We start from the raw sequence: 19,480 nt of genomic DNA, 5'->3' as shown, positions 1-19,480 counted from the left end.
CAAAACAAGGGGGGGTGGGCAGGAAAGCTGAAAAGGCAAAAAGTGCTGATTCTAGCAGAGAACATTCTCTGTCACACAGTCCAATGGACAATTCTATTCCCACCCACGTATGCCTGGTTTCCTGGCCTGCTTACATGTCCACTGTGTCTCACAGTAGAGAAAAGCAACTCGTCTCACTTTCAAATGACAGACTGACTGGAATGTTCTAGATGAGTCTCTACAGGGCAGGATGCAAGGAGAACCACTACACCATTAGAAGAACGCAGTGAGTGAATCCTTTCTAAAACGAACACGGTCAACAGGAAGCTGGCAGAGTATGTTTGAAGGTGCCTCCGGCTTTACATAGCCAACATATCACTCTACAGTTTTGCTTTAATGGAAAGACAGGGTCTGGGGAGGGTTCGTGAGTCAAGCCTTAGTGCACCTCGCCTAAGGAGACTGATTTGCACTGAGAAGGAAAGGAAGCAGTTGGAGGAAAAGGTTCCAGTGAAGAGCAGTGAATGGTGGGAGGCACAGGAATTCTACACGAGATGGAGTCCAGCTAGAGGAACACACCTCCCAGGGAGGAGGACTCGAACAGAGCACCAGGGGAAGACCACATCGATGAGCACTGATGAGACCAATGACGTCACCCAATCCCAAAGCCTCTGTTAAAAGAAGTATACACTTCTCCAGCTAAGTAGACCCATGAAAACACTTTCCAAAGTGGTAAGTGTTGCCCTCATTTCATGGGTCCTGAACTCCAGTTCTATCACTTACTAGTGTGAATTCCTGGAAAGAAGCTGTTTCCAAAGCCTTGGGCGGATGAGAACTGCAGGGATGTAGAGAGGATTGAATATTACAGGTTTAGAGCCTAATTATACTTGGTCTTGGGCAACCATTAGCTCCCCCAAATAGCCATTCCTTGCTCAGCTGTGTGTCAAACCTAACAACCTGTGACAAACAGATAATGTAATGGCACCTCCCTGGGGTGAGGCTCAGTGGGATGGTAGCGCCTTACCCAGGGTTACTCAGATTGTGCCCCAGTGCCTCATGGAGATCGCTGAGGTACTAGGATTGCCTTCCCCAGGGAGTTATGGCACTGGAACGATTAACACATGCAGATGTGCTGGCAGTGGCCGCTGGGCTGTTAATTGTTTTCTGGGCAGTGGCTGCTGGCTGTTACTGTTATCCCTGGAGCAGGTGCGGCCCTGCATCAGGTGGGACTGCTTTTCCCAGCTCCCGCACTGAGCACATGACTCACAACCAAATCAGGCTGCCAACTTCCTGGAGTATTGAATTGTCTGAGCGTCTACTTACAACCATGATTTTTTTAAGGTCCCCTTTCTATTTGAAGCTCACAGATTACAGAGGTTCATTTCTCTGCCCCACCTGTCCTTTTCAAGGACACTGAATCCCAAAGAAAGCAATCAGAAAATAATCTTTTATTGCCACCCCTTTGTAGTTTTTTCCTCCCCCATTCATTTTCCTGTCTTGTTTTGTACCCAAAGAAAAGTGATACTCCGTGCATTATACTGTCATCTATAACCTGGCTGCTTATAACTGTGTGCATAACGAGGACGTGCCTTCCCTAAGAGTCAGTACATCCTGTCTCTTTCCTTCCCCTGCAGTAGGGCTCAGAAAGAAGATCTGAAATCAGTCTCAGCTTCTAAGTGTCACTCTAGACCAGCGGTTCTCAACCTGTGGGTCGTGACCCTTGTGGGGGAATGGATGGACCCGGCATGAATACGTAGAATGACAAAAGCTTAGAAGGGATTTTAGAAAGAGAAGAACAGAGAGAAGCATGGCTTCTTGGTAGCAGCATTTTCTCGGGTGGGCTGTTTTGCTAGAGATAACTAGAGACTTGTATGGCCAGTGCTGGTGGTAGACTTACGCCCGCCATCTTGGAAAGACAGCAGTTAAAACAGCCGCAGCTTTGATTTTAGCAACGTTGTTTAGCAGATAACAGACACATGGCCAGAAAAACATAAAGATTTACAGTAAAGTCAGATTCAGATGAAGTGAAACCTCTAAAAGGCTTATAGTGTGTTAAAAAATATACATAGGCTTGGAAGAGAAAAAGAAACAGGATAATGGCTGGGTGGGTGGCACAAGCCTTTAATCCCAGCACTCCAGAGGCAGAGGCAGGTGGATTTCCACAGAGAAACCCTGTCTCGGGGAAAAAAATAAATAAGTAAAAGTAAAAGAAATAGAATAATAAAAAAGCCACGTAAAGATGAAAAGTACAGAGAGTCTGGATATTGTATGCTATTGTGTTGTCTTTGAATTGTTTGACTGCTAAGGAAACAGCAACAACTGCTAAAAGAAATGCTACTGAATGAATCCAACTTGTATGTTTTAAAAATGCTTCAACTTCTAAATTTAAATATAAGAACAGGTTACTTGGGAAAAGAGTTTTTGCTTGTATTTCTACAGAAAATGAAACGCTGTGGATCCCTTCCAGACTACTATGGTTTGATGAAGCAAGACCCCCTGAAGCAGTGGCCCAGGTGATCCAACACCTAAGACAGCTGGGATGATGCAGCCGTGCAGACTACGAAAACAAGGACTTAGCCAGGTTTCTGAGTTTTGTCATGATCCCCATGGTATGGATAATACCCCCAACCAGCAGGAAGCAGTTTGGAATGAACAACGCCAAAATTCCCAATTATTGTTTATACATTTTTGTTTTCATTTAAATGGGGTTGGTTATAAATGGTTAATGGTCACAACCAATCTCTTTTTAAAGGTAAAAGGGAGATTATGGTATAGAAATGAATACTTTGTATTGGTATGGATTTTCATTTACTGATACAAATTTAAGATCAATTTGTGACATATATATTTCTCCTCTTGTTTAAATATTGTGTTTATACAGCTCTTTTAAAAATGTAATGTATAATTAAGTACATATTATAGATAGTTACCTATAATAGTCAAAACTTATACTTAGGTTAGTTGGGTTTTCTAGATATACAGAGATATATTTGAGATAGATAGTCTTCAAACCTTTCAAACACCTTCAGAAAATGGCATTTAAATGTTTAGGGTTTTTCATGATAGTGAGACACAACTACTCCTGACATACCAATTACTTCTGAGAGGAAGATGGGCATCAAAGAAACTCGTTATGGAGTTTGTTTTCAACATGGCAAATTAGCCATTTGGGCAAGAAACTGCTCTTGCCTGGACTGTGACTGTTGCTGTATAAACTGGACATGCAGGACCCACAGAAAAGTGACTTCAGATCTTGGACAGTCCTACAAGGTTAGTGCTTCATGGAAGAGTCTGCCAGACATTCTGCAGAACACAGAAAAATGACTGACAAACTGCCAATGCAGATGGACAGTTTAAAATTTCCTGCTTTGCTGAGAAGTCTGCCAGATACACTGTGGCCTATGGGCTGAAGATGGATGCCCCAACATTACAGAGGAACTTCAGGTGACTGTCCAGGAATTGAGATGTCTCTGCCAATTCTAGTGTTTATATATTATTCTTCTGTGGTTTTTTATGGTGTTGAAGACAGATAGTTATAGTTATAGTTTTCCTTAGTTATGGTAAAAGATAGGCTATATATATATATATACATATATGTATATATATACTTTCTTTAAATCTTACTAAATGTTAACGGACTAAATATTGTAGTTATAGTTCTTGATAACTGTTCTGTTATATATAATTTGACTATGTTAAAGTTAAAACCCTTCTTTTTATTTAGACAGAAAAGAGGAGATGATGGGGGAAGTCCTTCTGTGTATGTTTGTTTTATTGTTTCATAAATAAAGCACTGTTGGCCAATAGGGAAGCAAGATAGTTGGGACTAGGAGTCTAGGAGGATTCTGGGAAATGTAGTGAGGAGATTGGTCATGATGTGATCCCTGGAAGACAGAACGCAAGTCTGACATTCTCAGAAAGATAAGTCCTTATAAATATATATATTGGTGATTATGAGTCAATGATTAAGTCAGAGCTAGCAATTATTATAGTGTCCTGTGTGTGTTACTTGGGGGCTCAGACAGCTTGGCAGGGCCCAGGTGGCTGGCAGGAAGACTATATGTTACAAAGTTGAAGTGAGGCAGGGTTGGAGGGTGGAGTGACAAATGAGACTTAAGCTGTGTGATTGGCTTGAAGGATAAAGGGGACTGGGCACCAGGGAATATGGACCTCTAGAACTGAGAAGGAGAGGAAAACAGTTTCTCTAGAGAGGAGTCTGGTCCTAAAGATGCTTCTATTTTAGCCTAGTAAAACTTGTGTTTTGCTTCTGGCCTACAGAACTATAGATTGGTAAGCTTGCATTGTGTTAAGTCACCAAACGTGGGATAATCTGTTAGAGCAGCAATAGGAAATGGGCACATACCTAACCTCTGGAAATCTACCTAGCTCTCTCCATCTCATGGGAGCTCTATCTCCCTGCTTAAAATGCCCCATGCCTGACTTTGCCTTTTGCTAGTTTATTCAGTAGAAGTTATTAAATGTTAACTGTGTCAGACACTGTGCCGGGTCCTGATAGTTTGAGTAGAGTTAGATATAGCCGAACCCTTTCATTAACTCAGCATTTGTTTTCAAACACAGGCAAAGAGCCTTGACTTCTAGGAAGGTTAGATCCCTACTATATAGGCTCTGATTAGGCAAAACTGAAGAAAATACCCTCTGTCCTCAACAAGTTACTAAACATAAATAAAACATCATGATTCAGTGCGATGTGTTGGGGAATATTATTTTAGGGTGTGTTACTTTTGTGTATGTTACACTTGTTTAACTCCGTGAAGCTGTGTTACTTTGCCTGTCTAAAACACCTGATGGTCCTGATAAAGAGCTGAACTGCAGGAGAAATAGGCGGGATTGGCAGGCAGAGAGAGTAAATATATGAGGAAAAATGTGGGAGAAGAAAGATCTGGGAACGAGAAAGGAAGGAGGAGATCTTCAGGGGCCAGCCAGCCAGCCAGCCACCCGACCACACAGCCAGATATGGAGTAAAAAGGAAAGAAAAGGTATACAGGAATAAAGAAAGATAAAAGCCTAGAGGCCAAAGATAAATGAGATAATTTAAGTTAAGAAAAGCTGGCAAGAAACAAGCCAAGCTAAGGTTTGGCATTCATAACTAAGAATAAGCCTCCATGTGTGATTTACTTGGGAGCTGGGTGGTGCCCCCCCAAGACTAAAGAGGAAAACATCACATTACAGCGATGAATACATCATACAGGAGTATTGAGAGAGACCAGGCGACTGAGATGCGGACACAGGGAAATCTGAGGGGGAGGTGTGGATGAGCAGGGTTAGGGTTAGCATAAGGTGGGCAAAGATGTTCAAGAGCTATAGTGCAAGGTGACATTTCAAAAGTCGTTAGTGCAGGTGAGGGTCAGAATTTTAAATCTAATTTTGTTTTCCGTTGCCTCTCATTGAAACAGAAATGGAAATGGCTGTTGGCGGTCATATTGGACAGAGCAGATTGAAGCAGACTACGCCTTCCCTTTCCACCCTGAGTGCTTCTAAATGGGTGGGAATTAGACATAGTGACAAGTCACCTTAATCATGTCGATAGGGCACCGCTCTGGGATGAAGATAGGAAAATGGAAGGAACCTGTATCCAGCAATATAAATAGCCACTTTCCAGTTCAGCTTCTGTTTAGACGGTCATGTGGGAGAAATATAAATGCTGTGATTGTTTAAATAGATGCAGACAAATGTCCCCCTGTCCCAGCTGGAATGTGATTGTCACCACAGGCTCCTGTGTTTGGATACTTGGTTCTCAGTATTGTTTTGAGATGTTATGGAACCCTTGGGACTGTGGCCTAACTAGAAGAGGGTGGGCCTTGATGTTGATAACAACTTCTGGTTCCCTGCCTCCTGGCCTGTTGAGATGTGGGCAAGCCAGCTCCAGTGGGCATCACCACAGGTGGGCTCCCTAGCATCTTGTCTTAGTTGGGGTGCTGGAGAATTCTACATCTTGATCCAAAGGCAAAAGGAAGTGAACTGAAACACTGGGCAGTACCTTGAGCATCTATGAGACCTTAAAGCCCAACCCTTAGTGATGTGCTTTCTTCACTAAGACCACACCCACTCCACCAAGGCCACACTTCTTAATCGTGTCACTCCCTTTGGGAGTCATTTATTTCAAACCACAACATCTGCCTTACCTGGATAGATTGTATTCCCAAAACTGTGCTCCAAAATAAGCCACCCTTCCTACCTTAAGTTCCTCTGTCAGATTACTTTGTCACCAAAGCAAGAAAACTAATTAGCATATTGAACATACAGTTCTCTTGGGATAATGAAGAGCAATAGTCATAATATTTATCAAGAGTTTTTAAAACTCTTTCTCTGTAGCAGACATCATACTACATTCATAGTCACATTTAATCTCTGTGCAGTTTACTGAGGTAGAGAGTATTATGGCCACATCCTGCAGACACCAGCAGGTTCTAGCAACCCAGTAGAAGTGGGATCAAACCTGTGTAAGAAACACTAGCATTCTCATGAAAACACGCATGGATTTTATCATTAAAAGTCTAGAAGGTTGGGCTGGAGAGATAGCTCAGAGGTTAAGAGCTCTGACTGCTCTTCCAGAGGACCTGAGTTCAATTCCCAGCAACCACATGGTGGCTCACAACCATCTGTAATGAGATATGGCGCCCTCTTCTGGCATGCGGATATGAATGCAGGCAGAACACTGTATACATAATAAATAAATAAATCTTAAAAAGAAAAAAGTCTGGAAGGTTGTACAATTGGGTTAAGATGTGACTTTTTTTCTTTTTTCTGTTTTTTGAGACAGGGCTTTTTTTGTATAGCCCTGCCTGTCCTGGCACTCACTATGTAGACCAGGCTGGTCTTGAACTCACAGAGACCCACCTGCCTCTGCCTCCCAAGGGCTGGGATTAAAGGTGTGTGCCACCACCACCCAACGAAGATGTGGACATTTTAAAACACATTTGCTATGGGCATTCTCAGTTGTTTACCCAGCTTCATTCATAAAAAGAACCACATCCCCCCTCACCCCAAATAGTAGCAAAGAATCCTTGACTTCTGGAAGGGCAGGGCCCCATTCGGAATTCATGAGAGAAACCCTTGGCAGTCTAAACTAGTCATGGTCATTAATTTCCTTTTGCTATCTACAGATAGCTATGCAGTGCAGTTCTGGCCGACGAGAAATGAGCCAAAGTCTGATGAGAAAGCAAAAGCTCCAGACCTGCCTGGAATGAAGATGCCGCGCTGGAGGCGCAGCCACGAGGGGAGGAAGGCCACAAGTTAGAAGGGCAAATGAAAGACCTAAGTGGAATTCTTGATTTGATTAAGCTGTCTCCGTGCCTAACAGCTGACCTCTATGTAGACTTCTTGTAGCTTGAGAAACACAATCTTCGATTTACTGAAGGCAGTGAAAATGGGCCTTTACTTTTTCAACAACTGAAATCCTTCCTAGTGGATATGTATGTACGTATACACACACATCTCTCTCTCTCTCTCTCTCTCTCTCTCTCTCTCTCTCTCTCTCTCTCTCTCTCTCTCCCTCTCTCTCGCATCCTGTTTTCCTTGAGAAAATCACACAGCCTGCATGATACACAGCCTATGTAGGGCCAGCTGATGTCATTTCCAATTCCTCCTGGCTCAGCCACACTAAGATTACTCTGGTCTTCTTCAACATGCACAAAGTAAAAGGGTGGGGGGAGGGGTAGCCGTACCAGATAACAGAGTTCAAATTCAACACAGTATTTCTTCCTCCACCCTCAAATGCAAAAGGATTCCTCCCTCGATTACAAATGTCTCCTTGGGGGATGTAATTGCCCGGAAGCCCTTAAATATCCCATTGCCCTCAACGGCTACTAATCTGTAATTTCAAAATAAATATCATAGCAAGCAATATGACTGTCTGTTGTTTCTGAGAAACATGGGAAAACTCTAAAACCTAAAACAAAAGATCAATGAAGGTTGAGTCATATTGCAGGATCACTTGGTTCCAAAATCAGACTTAAAATACATGGAGGGACGGAAGAGGATTTTTGTCTATACTAAAAGCTGATTCAATTCCTTCTGTGTATAAAAGAATTCTCCAAAAATATTTGTTAATTTGGCTTCTGAGACAGCCTTGCTATCTTGCTCTGGGCTGACTATTTTGGCTCGGGGTCCCCTGCTGGGTTTGGTGGCATGCACCACCACACCTGGGCTAATGATATAAACTTTTATCTCTCTCTCTCTCTTTTTTTTTTTTTTTTTTTTGGTTTTTTTGAGACAGGGTTTCTCTGTGATTCTGGAGGCTGTCCTGGAACTAGCTCTTGTAGATTAGGCTGGTTTCGAACTCACAGAGATCCTCCTGCCTCTACCTCCCAAGTGCTGGCTAAGAACATTTAAAATATTTTTTTCTTCCCCCTTTTTTAAATTTAAATGAGAAACAACCTTGTTTTACATGTCAATCCCAGTTCCCTCTCCGTCCCTCATTTAAAATAGTTTTATAGCTGGGTGTTTTCGGTTGAAGGGAGAGGTTTTCCTGACCGTGAACCATGCTGCGTCCTTCCCTGATGATGTCCATCTTTATTCTGTTTTTTTTTTCAATAGAAAGCTCATATGGGAACTGATCTAGCATTTCATACACAAAAAGAGAAGATTGGCCGTCAAAAGAGCACATTTTCCTGGGGATTTCACTGAATAAATGAGCTAGACACACTTCCAAACACCAAGCTATCAAAAAACATTTCCAGATAATCAGGAATGCATGAAACAACAAATTAAGTGGTCCATGGTATTCAGGCAATGCCCAGGATTTTTTTTTTCAGTTTCCGATAAATCTGGCCCAACTTAAAAAGTTGCAAACGAAACCCGAGTTCGTTGAAGACAACACTGAACAGAAAACTCACCTTGGAAATGATTAACGGTTCTCCATGCTCCAGGCCACCTTTCAGGGTGAAGCCCCAGGGAGCCCCTCCCTCTAGAAGCGCTTCTAGATAAACGAACCTCTCCTTGGGGGTCCTGCGGGGCTTTGGTGTGGAGCGAGGCTCCTCCAAGTTCCCAGGAGTCCTCATCACGCCCGACACATGGTCAAGTCGGCTTCTGTTTAAGGTGACCTAGATGGAGGCGAGCGGAGCTTCCCTGCTGGGGTTAGAACGTCCAGCGCGGTACCCGCGGCCGGGGAGAAACGTTCTCAGCCGGGCCGGCGTGGCTCGCGGCTCCCCGGGGATGCGAACCGGAGGCCGGACCGTCCTCGCTTCTCCGGTTAGACCCGCTGGAATTCAGGGCTCAGGAGGAAGTCCCCAAGTGGGGTCTGCCCACTGAGTTCGCACCAACGTCCTCCAGGGTCACCGCAGACTACTTTAGGCTCGCACACGCGCCGGAGCCTTTTCTGTGTGTGTTTTTACCGAGAAAAGTAAAAAGCCTTTCACGCCGCGGTGCAGGAAGAAAGCGGCAGAACCGCAAAGGGGTACCTCCTTTTTGATTGATCATCAACTCTTTCTTCCTCGGCGAGTGAAATTTACCATGACAATAGCCTCCGCCCTCCGCAGAAACCGCGTTTAAAGAAAGCAGGCGCTAGTGGTGCTTTCGGAATTTTCGATCGTGTCCCGGGGGCGGAGAGGCTGTGCGAAAACTTTGTACCCATTTTTGTCAAGCATTAAGTTCATCGTTTGTTTCTCCGGCTGGGGAAGATTTGCAAGAGGGAAGTAGGGGGTCGGGGCGCGTAAATTCTTAGTGAAGGGCGGGGGAAGCCATCCCCAAATCTCAGCAAGGCAAGGCGCTTCTTTTCTTGGGCATTTTTAGCTGTGGTCGGTCCCTCTGCAGCCGCCCTGAGTGAGAGTGCGGATAGCAGCGGCCAGCAGCAGCGTCGCGACCTTGGGGCGCAATGAGCGCGGTCGGCAGAATTCAGCCACAAAGACCTGGCTTTGAGAGCCGGTCTACAGTCCATAACACCGAGGAAGCTGAAAATACAGTACAGATGGCTAGAAATAGTTACCAGAAGAGCCCGCCCCTTACTAATTAAAGCAGAACTCCAGGCAGGCGTTGGTATTTTGAAAATCCCTCCCGGCACTTCTGCTGGGCAGCCAAGCCAGGAGACGCTGTGGCTAAGCGGTTGGGGATAACATTCAAGTGTCAAGTGCTTTGTTGATTTCATTAAAGAATATGCCACAGGCTACATAGGACCAGCCTCTCCTGTGAAGTTGCTTCACTGGGCAAACTGAGGGAGGCTTTTTCTGTCTTTGACTCTGGTCGACCCCAAGACAGCCTGTTTGTCACTGGTTTTGTACTAGACATTCAGGGCTGAATGCTACTGACCAGGTTATCAGTGTAACTTAGTAATAATACTATATAACATTTAACATTATTTTCCACTGAGAATTTGAACAGTATATGATAGCTAATTTGTCTTGCCCAGAATCCTTAGCTCTAAATTTATTGGGACAAGTTAGAATTCTTTTAAAGGAATATGTTTACCCAAATTTTTCTATTTAAATTTGTGATAAAATGGATTTTATTTTTGGAAACTGAGGTTGTTATAACAATGTGATTTTGGTGTTTTCACTTATTCATAATGAAAAGTAGATACTGAGAAGCAAATTAAGACCGAGATGTTATAGCGATAGTGTAATACTGAGCCAGCTAAATGGCGTAGGTAAATCACACAAGGCAAGTAAGTCTAACTGCCTGTTCCTGGAGCCTGAATTCAAAACCAGATGCAGTGGTTCCCATCCGCAGGACCAACGCAGGAGAATGGCTTGGAAGTTTAAGGTCCAGATAGCCTGAATACACAGCACAGCCCCAGACACAACGGAAGAGCCCACCTCAGGAACGTGGAAAGCCAGACATGAGTCCTCAAGGTCATTTTCTGACCTCCACATGCACACCAACAATCTCTCTCTCTCTCTCTCTCTCTCTCTCTCTCTCTCTCTCTCTCTCTCTCTCTCTCTCTCTCACACACACACACACACACACACACGCACATGCCTATACACTCAGCTGTGATGCTGAGGCTGGGGGATAGCTCAGTTGTTAGGTACTTGCTTAGCGTTTGGGAAGCCCTAGCCTCATCAGCAGCGTCCAAAGGTCAAGGTCTTCCATCGCTGCATAGAGTTCATGCCAGCCTGGGTATGTGAGTCTCTACTAGCCCTCCCTCCTCAAAAGACTAATATTTAATGCACAGCACAGAGCACGCAATATTTTATCTGCAGTAGGAGCTCCACCAGAAGGGCCCAATGCCAGGGGAAAATGTATCTTTTTTATATAATGGTAGCAATCTAATGGAAACATAGGTATGCCGAATGAAATTGGTAAGTCCTTAAGGGCAATTTAAGCTATTTTGTTTACTGGTATTTCCTTTAGCAGCTAAATTTGTAATAAAAAGGGAAAACTTAATAAAAAGGAAAGCTGGGCCTGGTGGTGGGCCTGTAGTCACATTGACTCTGAAGCTGGAGAGTCCCGAGTTCTAATACAGTTCAGTCTTAGTAATATAGCAATACTGTGTCTCAAAAACAAATGAAAAATAGTAGGTTGGGGTGTTGGCCCAATAGGGTAAGGACTGCTGTGCAAGTGAGTTCAAATCTGCAGAACCTGTGTAAAAGCCAGATGTAGTGGTCCATGCACCTGTAACTCCTGTTCTCCTAAGGAAACACCAAAGATAGTGATGGAGAGCCCAGAAGCTTGGAAGTCAACTAGCCTAATGTTTTGCCTGCATGTATGTCTGTGTGAGGGCATCAGATCCCCTGGAACTGTAGTTACAGACAACTGTGATTCACCATGTGGGTGCTGGGTTTGAACTTGGGTTGTCTGGAAGAGTAGCCAGTGATTTTTTTTTTTTTTTTTTTTTTTTTTTTTGGTTTTTCGAGACAGTGTTTCTCTGTGGCTTTGGAGGCTGTCCTGGAACTCGCTTGGTAGTCCAGGCTGGTCTCGAACTCACAGAGATCCGCCTGCCTCTGCCTCCCGAGTGCTGGGATTAAAGGCGTGCGCCACCAACGCCCGGCAAGTAGCCAGTGATTTTAACCGCTGAGCCATCTCTCCAGCACCCCACCCCCACCCCACACAACTAGCTAATTGTATGAAGCAGTGGTCAGAGACCCCATCTCAAACAAGGTAGCAGGCAAGCAGTGACACTTAATGTTGACCTTTGACCTCCACATGAGCAACAAGGCACCCCAATAACACACACACACACACACACACTATAGTGTAGCTTTTTCCTCTGAGTTTCACAAGGTCTTCCCATGGTCATCTTGCTGTAGAACTTATTTGACCTGACAGCCTTGGTGTGCCTGTGGAGGCCAGAGGCCAGACAATTTATGGGAGTGTCTCAGGGATCAAATTCAGGTTGTCTGTCAGGCTTGAAGGCAAGAACCTTAACCATCTCTCTAAATACAGTCCCTGTTATACCAACGGCAATTGGGTCTCTGCTATGAACAACGGAACCCAACCAGCTTCTTCCTGGTTTGTAAGAAAGGGCTCAGAAAAAAATCTTCACCGTTTCCTTTCTCATCATCTAGTGCACCCGCTCTGTCAGCCTCTAATTTAGAATTGCCTCTAATCTAGCAATAAAAAGGCCTCTTATAGCAGACACATCCCATCAGGAGGCAACTGTGCTTTCAATGTATATTTGGCAAATTCTGATTTCTAATCAAGCTCTTTCTCACAAATCGCACACTGTGTCCATACAGGAGATACAAAATCACAGCACCTTGCTCCTGCATTCCCACACTCAACTCTTTCAAATGCTATTTGCCTAGTCCCAGTTGTGACATCCTGGAAACCACACATTTCTCTATTTGTTAACACTGTGTAGAGAAAAACAAACTTGTTCTTTGTGAAGTTTTCATTTATTGATTTTAATGTTACATGATATCCTTTACTATTTTCCTCTTTATTTTTACTAACATTTTCGGCTTTTTTTTGAGGTGTGTGTGTGTGTGTGTGTGTGTGTGTGTGTGTGTGTGTGTGTGTGTGATCCAACCAAGGACCTTGAACATGCTAGGCAAAACTCTGCCATCAAGCTACAGCCCTTAATTTTGCTCACATTTCTAACGTGCTTTTCATTCTTTTTTGTTTTGTTGAGACAAGGTCTCACTATATAGTCCTGGCTGATCTGATGAGTGATACGTAGATCAATGTGGCCTCAAACTCACAGAGATCTAGAAGCGTCTGCCTCCCAAATGCTGGGATTAAAGACTGCTTCTAACCCCTTTTCAAAGTATTGGGTCTTTTGTTGTTTTTAACTGTGCTAGAACATCTCTGAAATATGAAGCCAGGGTGACATCTAGTGGCACTTCAGGGTCACTATTATTAAAGTCATTGTAGACAAGACTTGAAGTATATACAGATTGAAAAGATTATTAGTCTTAGACTCTCTCTGAACAATCTAAAACAAACAAAACCATCTCATTTTAAAGTTTGTATTTTTTCTGGATGATATTTTGGAGACAAAAAGAGTCACCTCTTCATGGCTTTTCTTAAGATGACAACTTATGGAGCAGACATCTCCTTGCCTCCAAAAGCAAGGAAGTGGCTTGCTTACACATTGTCCTGAAAGAAGCATGAAGGCACAGTGGTTAGTTTACACCAATAGGATCTTAATGCTAGAACCTTCCCTGAAGTACAGAGCTTTGTAGAATGTCACATTGAATACTTCCACATAAGGGGTTCAGCAAGAATGAAGAAGGGAACGTTGAGTGGGCAACATACGGTGTCTACTTCATGAGCTACGGTCAAGCCTGTCATGAAATGATCCCAGCACAGTTGATACAAATCTTTCAGGAATGATCAAAACAAACTTTTGGAGATGGATATGGATGTCGGTTGCATACAACAATATGTTTAAAATTAAAACAATAATAAAACCAAAAATTAATGCCACTTATATTTAAAATGCCTAAAATGGGGCCATGGGGTGGGTGAGATGGCTTAATAGGAACATACTTATAGCCAAACCCAATACACTGGCTTCAGTCCCCGGAACACACCTGGTGGAAGGCAAGAACTGACCCCGAAAGGCGTCTTCTGACCCCCACACGTGCCCCACGCAAACAAAGAAATGCAATTTTAAAAAGGATTTTTAAGCCGGGCGTTGGTGGCGCACGCCTTTAATCCCAGCACTTGGGAGGCAGAGGCAGGCGGATCTCTGTGAGTTCGAGGCCAGCCTGGTCTACAGAGCTAGTTCCAGGACAGTTTCCAAAGCCACAGAGAAACCCTGTCTCGAAAAACCAAAAAAAAAAAAAAAAGGTTTTTTAAATGATCGCTTTATGTATACTTTAACACAGCTCAGTTGTTTAGAATAGTATTTTTAAGTACTTTAAAAAGATAACACTGTTGGGGCTGGGATTTACATCAGTGGTCCAGCATTTTTCTAGCATGCATGAGGTCTAGGATTTGATTCCTAACACTACAGGAAGAAAAAAAAAGAGATAAATGCACAGTAGTGTGATTGTCAAGATGGCTCAGTGGTTAAGAACATGTGATGCTCTTGCAGAGGTCTGGGACTTGATTCCTAGCACCAGATGGCAGTTCACAACTGTCTATGACTCCAGTCCCAAGAGATTCAACATCTCTGCTGGCCTCCTTGGGTACTGCACAGATATGATACATACAGGCCAAAACCTCATGCATGTAAAATTAAAAAAAAAATGAGGACCCAAAAAGAAGTACAAGGTACTTCATCACTTAACTATGGAGCCTGTCAACGTTGAGTGACTCCTGAAAGAACCCTGGACCCTCTCTTCATCTTTAAACAATTTATTTTAAAAAGGCAGAATGTATTTTTTTAAATTCAGGTCTTTTAAAAAATACCATAAAGTGGGCTGGGAAGATGACTCAGTAAACTGACAGCCATGAGTGTGTGACAATTTGAGTTTGGGTCCCCAGAACCACATTTTTAAAATATTTATTTATTTATTTTGATTTTTAAGAGACAGGGTTTCTCTGATTTGTTTTGGAGGTTGTCGGTCCAGCCCAGCCTCGAACTCACAGAGATCGCCTACCTCTGCCTCCCGAGTGCTGGGATTACAGGCATGCGCCACCACCGCCCGGCAAAAATTTATTTGTATTTAAATTAGAAACAAGCCTGCTTCACATGTCAATCCCAACTACCTCTCCTTCCCATTCTCCCACAACCCCACCTCCCACCAGCCCCCCAACCCTTCCATCCCTCCTACTGAACTCTCCAGGGAGGGTGAAGCCCTTCATGGGGGATCCCCAAAGTCTGTCATATCATCCAGGGCAGGGCCTAGGCCCTCCCCCATGTGTCCAGGCTAAGAGAGCATCCCTTCATGTGGAATGGGCTCCCAAAAGCCATTTGTACACTGGGGATAAATCCTGATCTACTACCCAGGGCCCCATAGATTGTCAAGGCCTCCTCACTGACACCCATGTTCAGGGTGTCTGGATCAGACTCATGCCATCACTCTGGGATCCATGAGCTCCCCTTTGTTCAGGTCAGCTGTCTCTGTGGGTTTCACCACCCTTTGCTCATCACTCCTCCCTCTCTGCAACTGGTTTCCAGGAGTTCAGTTCACTGTTTAGCTGTGAGTGTCTGCCTCTGCTTCCATCAGCCACTGGATGAAGGTTTTAGGATGGCATATAAGATAGTCACCAATCTCATTATCGAGGAAGGACATTTAAGGTAGCCTCTCCACTATTGCTTAGATTGCCAGTTGGTGTCATCCTTGTTGATCTCTGGAAATCTCCCTAATGCCAGATCTCTTCTCAAACCTATAATGACTCCCTCTATTATGCCCAGCACCACATTTTTAAAAGCTTGGGAGGCAGAGACAGAGAGCTCCTGTGTCCTGCTGGTGGGTCAGGAGCCAATTGATGAGCTCCAGGCTCAGTAGGAGACCCTATCTCAAAACTAAGGCAGGGCCTGTAAGATGGCTCAGCTGGTAAGGGGCTTCTTGCCTGGTAAGCTCGGTGACCTGAGTTTGATCCCCAGAACCCATGTAAGAAGGAAGAAGGGCTCTAATCTCCAGTTGTCCCCTGGCCTCCACATGTGTGCTGTAGCATAAGCATCCCCCTACCATGACACACATATAATAACAAGGATGTAAGTAAATAAATATTTAAAAACTAAGGGAGAGTAATTGAGGAAGACAGCCCATATTGATCTTTGAACTCCACTTGCACCCTTATTGTATTAGTTAGGGGTCACCTAAGACCATCAGAAACTACAGAAATTTACATTATGATTCATAAGAGTAGCAAAATCGCAGTTATAAAGTAGCAAGGAAAATAATGTTATGGTTGGGGGTCACTGTGGCATGAGGAACTGTATTAAAGGGTCTCAGCACTAGGAAGGTTGGGAAACGCTGGCCTAGAGGACCAGAACCCAGAGTGTCAATGTGTATTTGAGAGAGTCTTTCTTAGAATGGCTTTCACAATAAGACCTGTATCACACTGGAACTATTCAGTGCATGAGGCTGGGGGGGGGGGTCTTAGCAAGCCCAGTCTGGCACGGGAGGTCTGGGAGCCCATGGTTTTCACGGGAAGGCTGAACAAACTGGGTTCTGGTGGCAGAAACAACAAACTCACCTTCATAAGAGTTTTCCCTCCCTCTTCTATCTGGGCTGGATCCCACACTTAGGGTGAGTCTTGCTGCTTCAAATAACCTGATCAAGACTTCAAAAAGAGAAGGAAAAAAAAAAACCTTTATCTGGGATACAAGCAAAAATGAGACACCAATAAAAATCACGTATTCGGCAATTAAAGTATTTTATGCCATAAGAACACACTTATATTTTGATAGAAATAAAAAGATTAAAAAGAAACTAACTGGAAATTGTTTTCTGTCTGGTCACAGAGCCTAGAAATATTTATGGTTTAATTTTCTGTTTGTGTGCTGGATACAGTAATCCTATATGTCTCTGAGGCAGTAAAGGGAAAAACTGAAGATATGATTTAAGAAAATGTCTTTAATGGTGATTCATAACTGCATTACAAAAGCAGTGTTTATTGATATCCAGTCAATTTATACATTACATATTTGCTGTTGCAGTATGTTTAACGTTGACAGTTAACAGAATTCAACATCTCAAAGCCAGAGTTGATCAGTGCACTCCTGTAATAGCAGAGTCTAAGAAAGAAGAATCCCAAGTTTGTGGCTAGCCTGGGCTATATGGAGAGTCTCTGTCTTCAAACATCAACAAAACCCCTCCAGGTTGTCTCTCTCAGACTCCCGCCTCTCAGGAACCCTTCCATTGGAATGCTAATTTGAACAGCACGCAGGAGTCGGAATGAGCAACCTCAAGCTGCTAAATTCCAAGTTAGAGTTAACGACTGAGTAACCGAAGCACAGCGGAGGAAACAGCTCTCCGGAGGCAGAAGGGTCAGCTACCCCGAGGACTCGTCTAAACCTGGAAAAACATTCCGGAAGGAGGCACACCATAAAAGCACAGGCTAAACACAGGCGGGCTGCAAAACGCGAGTTCCTCCGTTAACTTGAGCAGAGGGGGAGGAGGAACAGGACTGCAAGGGTGAGTGACGGTGTCAACCTGCCCCTTCCTCAGCGCGCAGGTCACAGGGAGGGTCTGTGCCAGCCCGTGTCTGGGAGGATCTTTGTGGGGCCTCAGTGAGGGTGACAAGAGTGAGGCGAGGAGCTGGGTTGCAGGGCAGTAGGAAAAGTGAAGGGGCCTGCCAGGCCCTCCGGGTTGCCTAGGCAACGGCGTGGGGGCGGGGAGTGCTCAGGAGTCAGGTGGCGGCGTGGCGTCGCAAGCCGCCAGCCCCGCCCCTCACGCCCCGCCCTCTTCATGGCCCGCCCCGCCCTCCTCCTCACGCCCCGCCCCTCTCGTGCCTTATCATGCCCGCCCCCCTCCTGCTTACGCCCCGCCCCTTCTCGCCCTCCCTTCCTCTCTCGTGCCTTATCTTCCCCGACCCTCCCCTTCCGCCCCGCCCTCCTCTTCACGCCCCGCCCCTTCTCTCTGCATGCTTCCCCGCTGCCAACCGTCAGTCCGGCTCGCGCAGCAGCTGCTGGCGGCGGGAGCGAGCGGGGCGAGGCCGCGTGGTGGAGGGTCGGGCGCCGAGGAGGGGCAGCTGCGCGGGCCACGGCCTCGGGGTGCAGTGGGAGCCGGCGGGTTCTGGGGTCGCTCAGGTGCGGCCACCGCCCCCACGGACTTGCGGCCGGTATCTTAGGACGAGGTGTAGGTAGCAGGTATGAGGACGGGTTGCCACCCAGGGGACAGGGCTGGGTTGTTCTCCGAGAGACCTGGATCAAGTCCTGTGACTTCTGGAACCTTCCATGGCCTTGTGTTCCCACGTGGTACCGGCCCAATAACTTTGTACAGCGGTTTTAGGAGAGTTCAAGTTGGCCAGGGGCAGTGGCCGGAAAGCTGGGTCTTTGTGATTACGGGGTTGGTGCAGCGATCCTTGGGCCCAAAGGGACTGTTCACTTCTGTTCCTGCGTGGCCTCCTGAGGCCACTGGACGAGATGGGGAGATTTGGGGACAGACAGGAGCGGGACCTCAGACTGTCACCAGTCTTTTATCCCACATGGCTCTGTTACACGCCGTGTGACTTGAGCCCTCTTGGTAAGCCACTGCAGGTCCCAGCTTTTCCCCATCAGCAACAGTCTCCATCAGAACCCACAACCCTAACAGAAGGCCCCACTCCAGCTTTCCTAGGCCTTGCTCCTGTTTAATGTCATGCTTGCTTTAAGGTCATGGGAATGTAGAAGACAAGTGACATGAGCTGTTACTCGGGGTGTGTTGACTGATGACTACTATTTCCCACATAAGAAAATAAAAAAAAACAAAAGTCCAGCACTTTGAATCCTCCTACAGGTGAATCAGACAGGACTGCTTATGTGTGTACACACGGTCTGTGAGAGTGCGGAAAATTGGAAACCCACCTCTGCGCCACAATTATTTTTTTAAGCATGTATTTTTATTTTATTTATATTAGTGTTTTGCCTGCCTGTGTGTAAGTGTACCACCATGTGAGTGTCTGGTGCCTGTGGAGGCCAGAGGGGATTGTGGGATCCCCTGGAACAGGAGTTGCAGAAGGCTTTGAGCAGCCCTGTGGGTCCTGGGCACCGAACACTGGATCCACTGCAGGAGCAGCAACTGTGCTTAAGGCTTAACTGTCCTTCCAGGCCTGTAGTTTAAATTTTAACACAGTTACCTATTTATTTTGGTTGTGTGTAAAATAGTGTTCATGACATCGTGCTATTTTACCCTTAATTGAGAATAGCAGTTGAAGACGTATTTGATGTGTATACAAAGCCTTTGCTTGCTGTTACAGTTTCTTTTTTTGGGGGGGCTGACTCTGTTCTGTATTGGGGTGAGCCACTTTAAAACTCTAGAATCTAAAAACTGGGTGTGGTGGCACACGCCTTTAATTCCAGCACTCAGGAGGCAGGGGCAGGCGGATCTCTGTGAGGTCTAAATAGAGAGTCCCAGGACATCCGGGGCTATGTAGAGAGACCCTGACTCAACAAAAACAAGGAAACAAAACCTGTAGCATCTGTTAAAAAGGCTCTTTTCTGAACCACCTGTCTTCAAAGTGCATAATAAGCTGACTAATGGGCACCTGGAAAACTAGGTCCTGATCC

At 45.1% G+C, this 19,480-nt stretch overlaps 2 protein-coding genes across 8 annotated transcripts in view; one reads left to right on the top strand and one right to left on the bottom strand.

Annotated features, from left to right (window-relative positions):
• Shroom3 (shroom family member 3) overlaps positions 1-9,077 on the bottom strand; it is a 259,365-nt gene extending 250,288 nt beyond the window's left edge. The window contains exon 1 of the mRNA XM_040747430.1: positions 8,832-9,077. Coding sequence (XP_040603364.1) covers positions 8,832-8,996 — 165 coding nt within the window. The 5' untranslated portion in view covers positions 8,997-9,077. The remainder of the gene's footprint in view (positions 1-8,831) is intronic.
• An 8,129-nt stretch (positions 9,078-17,206) lies between these two features.
• The window catches only part of Ccdc158 (coiled-coil domain containing 158), a 54,416-nt gene continuing 52,142 nt past the window's right edge, over positions 17,207-19,480 (top strand). For 3 of the 7 annotated variants that reach the window (XM_021226038.2, XM_021226039.2, XM_021226037.2), the window contains exon 1: positions 17,879-18,082. The gene's annotated coding sequence lies outside the window, so the exon portion shown is untranslated. Of the gene's footprint in view, positions 17,409-17,873; positions 18,083-19,480 lie in introns of those variants that run through there. The other 4 variants (XM_040747427.1, XM_040747429.1, XM_040747428.1 and 1 more) reach the window with 4 other exon arrangements.

The sequence above is a fragment of the Mesocricetus auratus genome, unplaced genomic scaffold (genome assembly GCF_017639785.1).
Source record: "Mesocricetus auratus isolate SY011 unplaced genomic scaffold, BCM_Maur_2.0 Super-Scaffold_100006, whole genome shotgun sequence".
NCBI lineage: Eukaryota > Metazoa > Chordata > Mammalia > Rodentia > Cricetidae > Mesocricetus > Mesocricetus auratus.
This window is presented reverse-complemented; position numbering and strand designations above follow the sequence as displayed.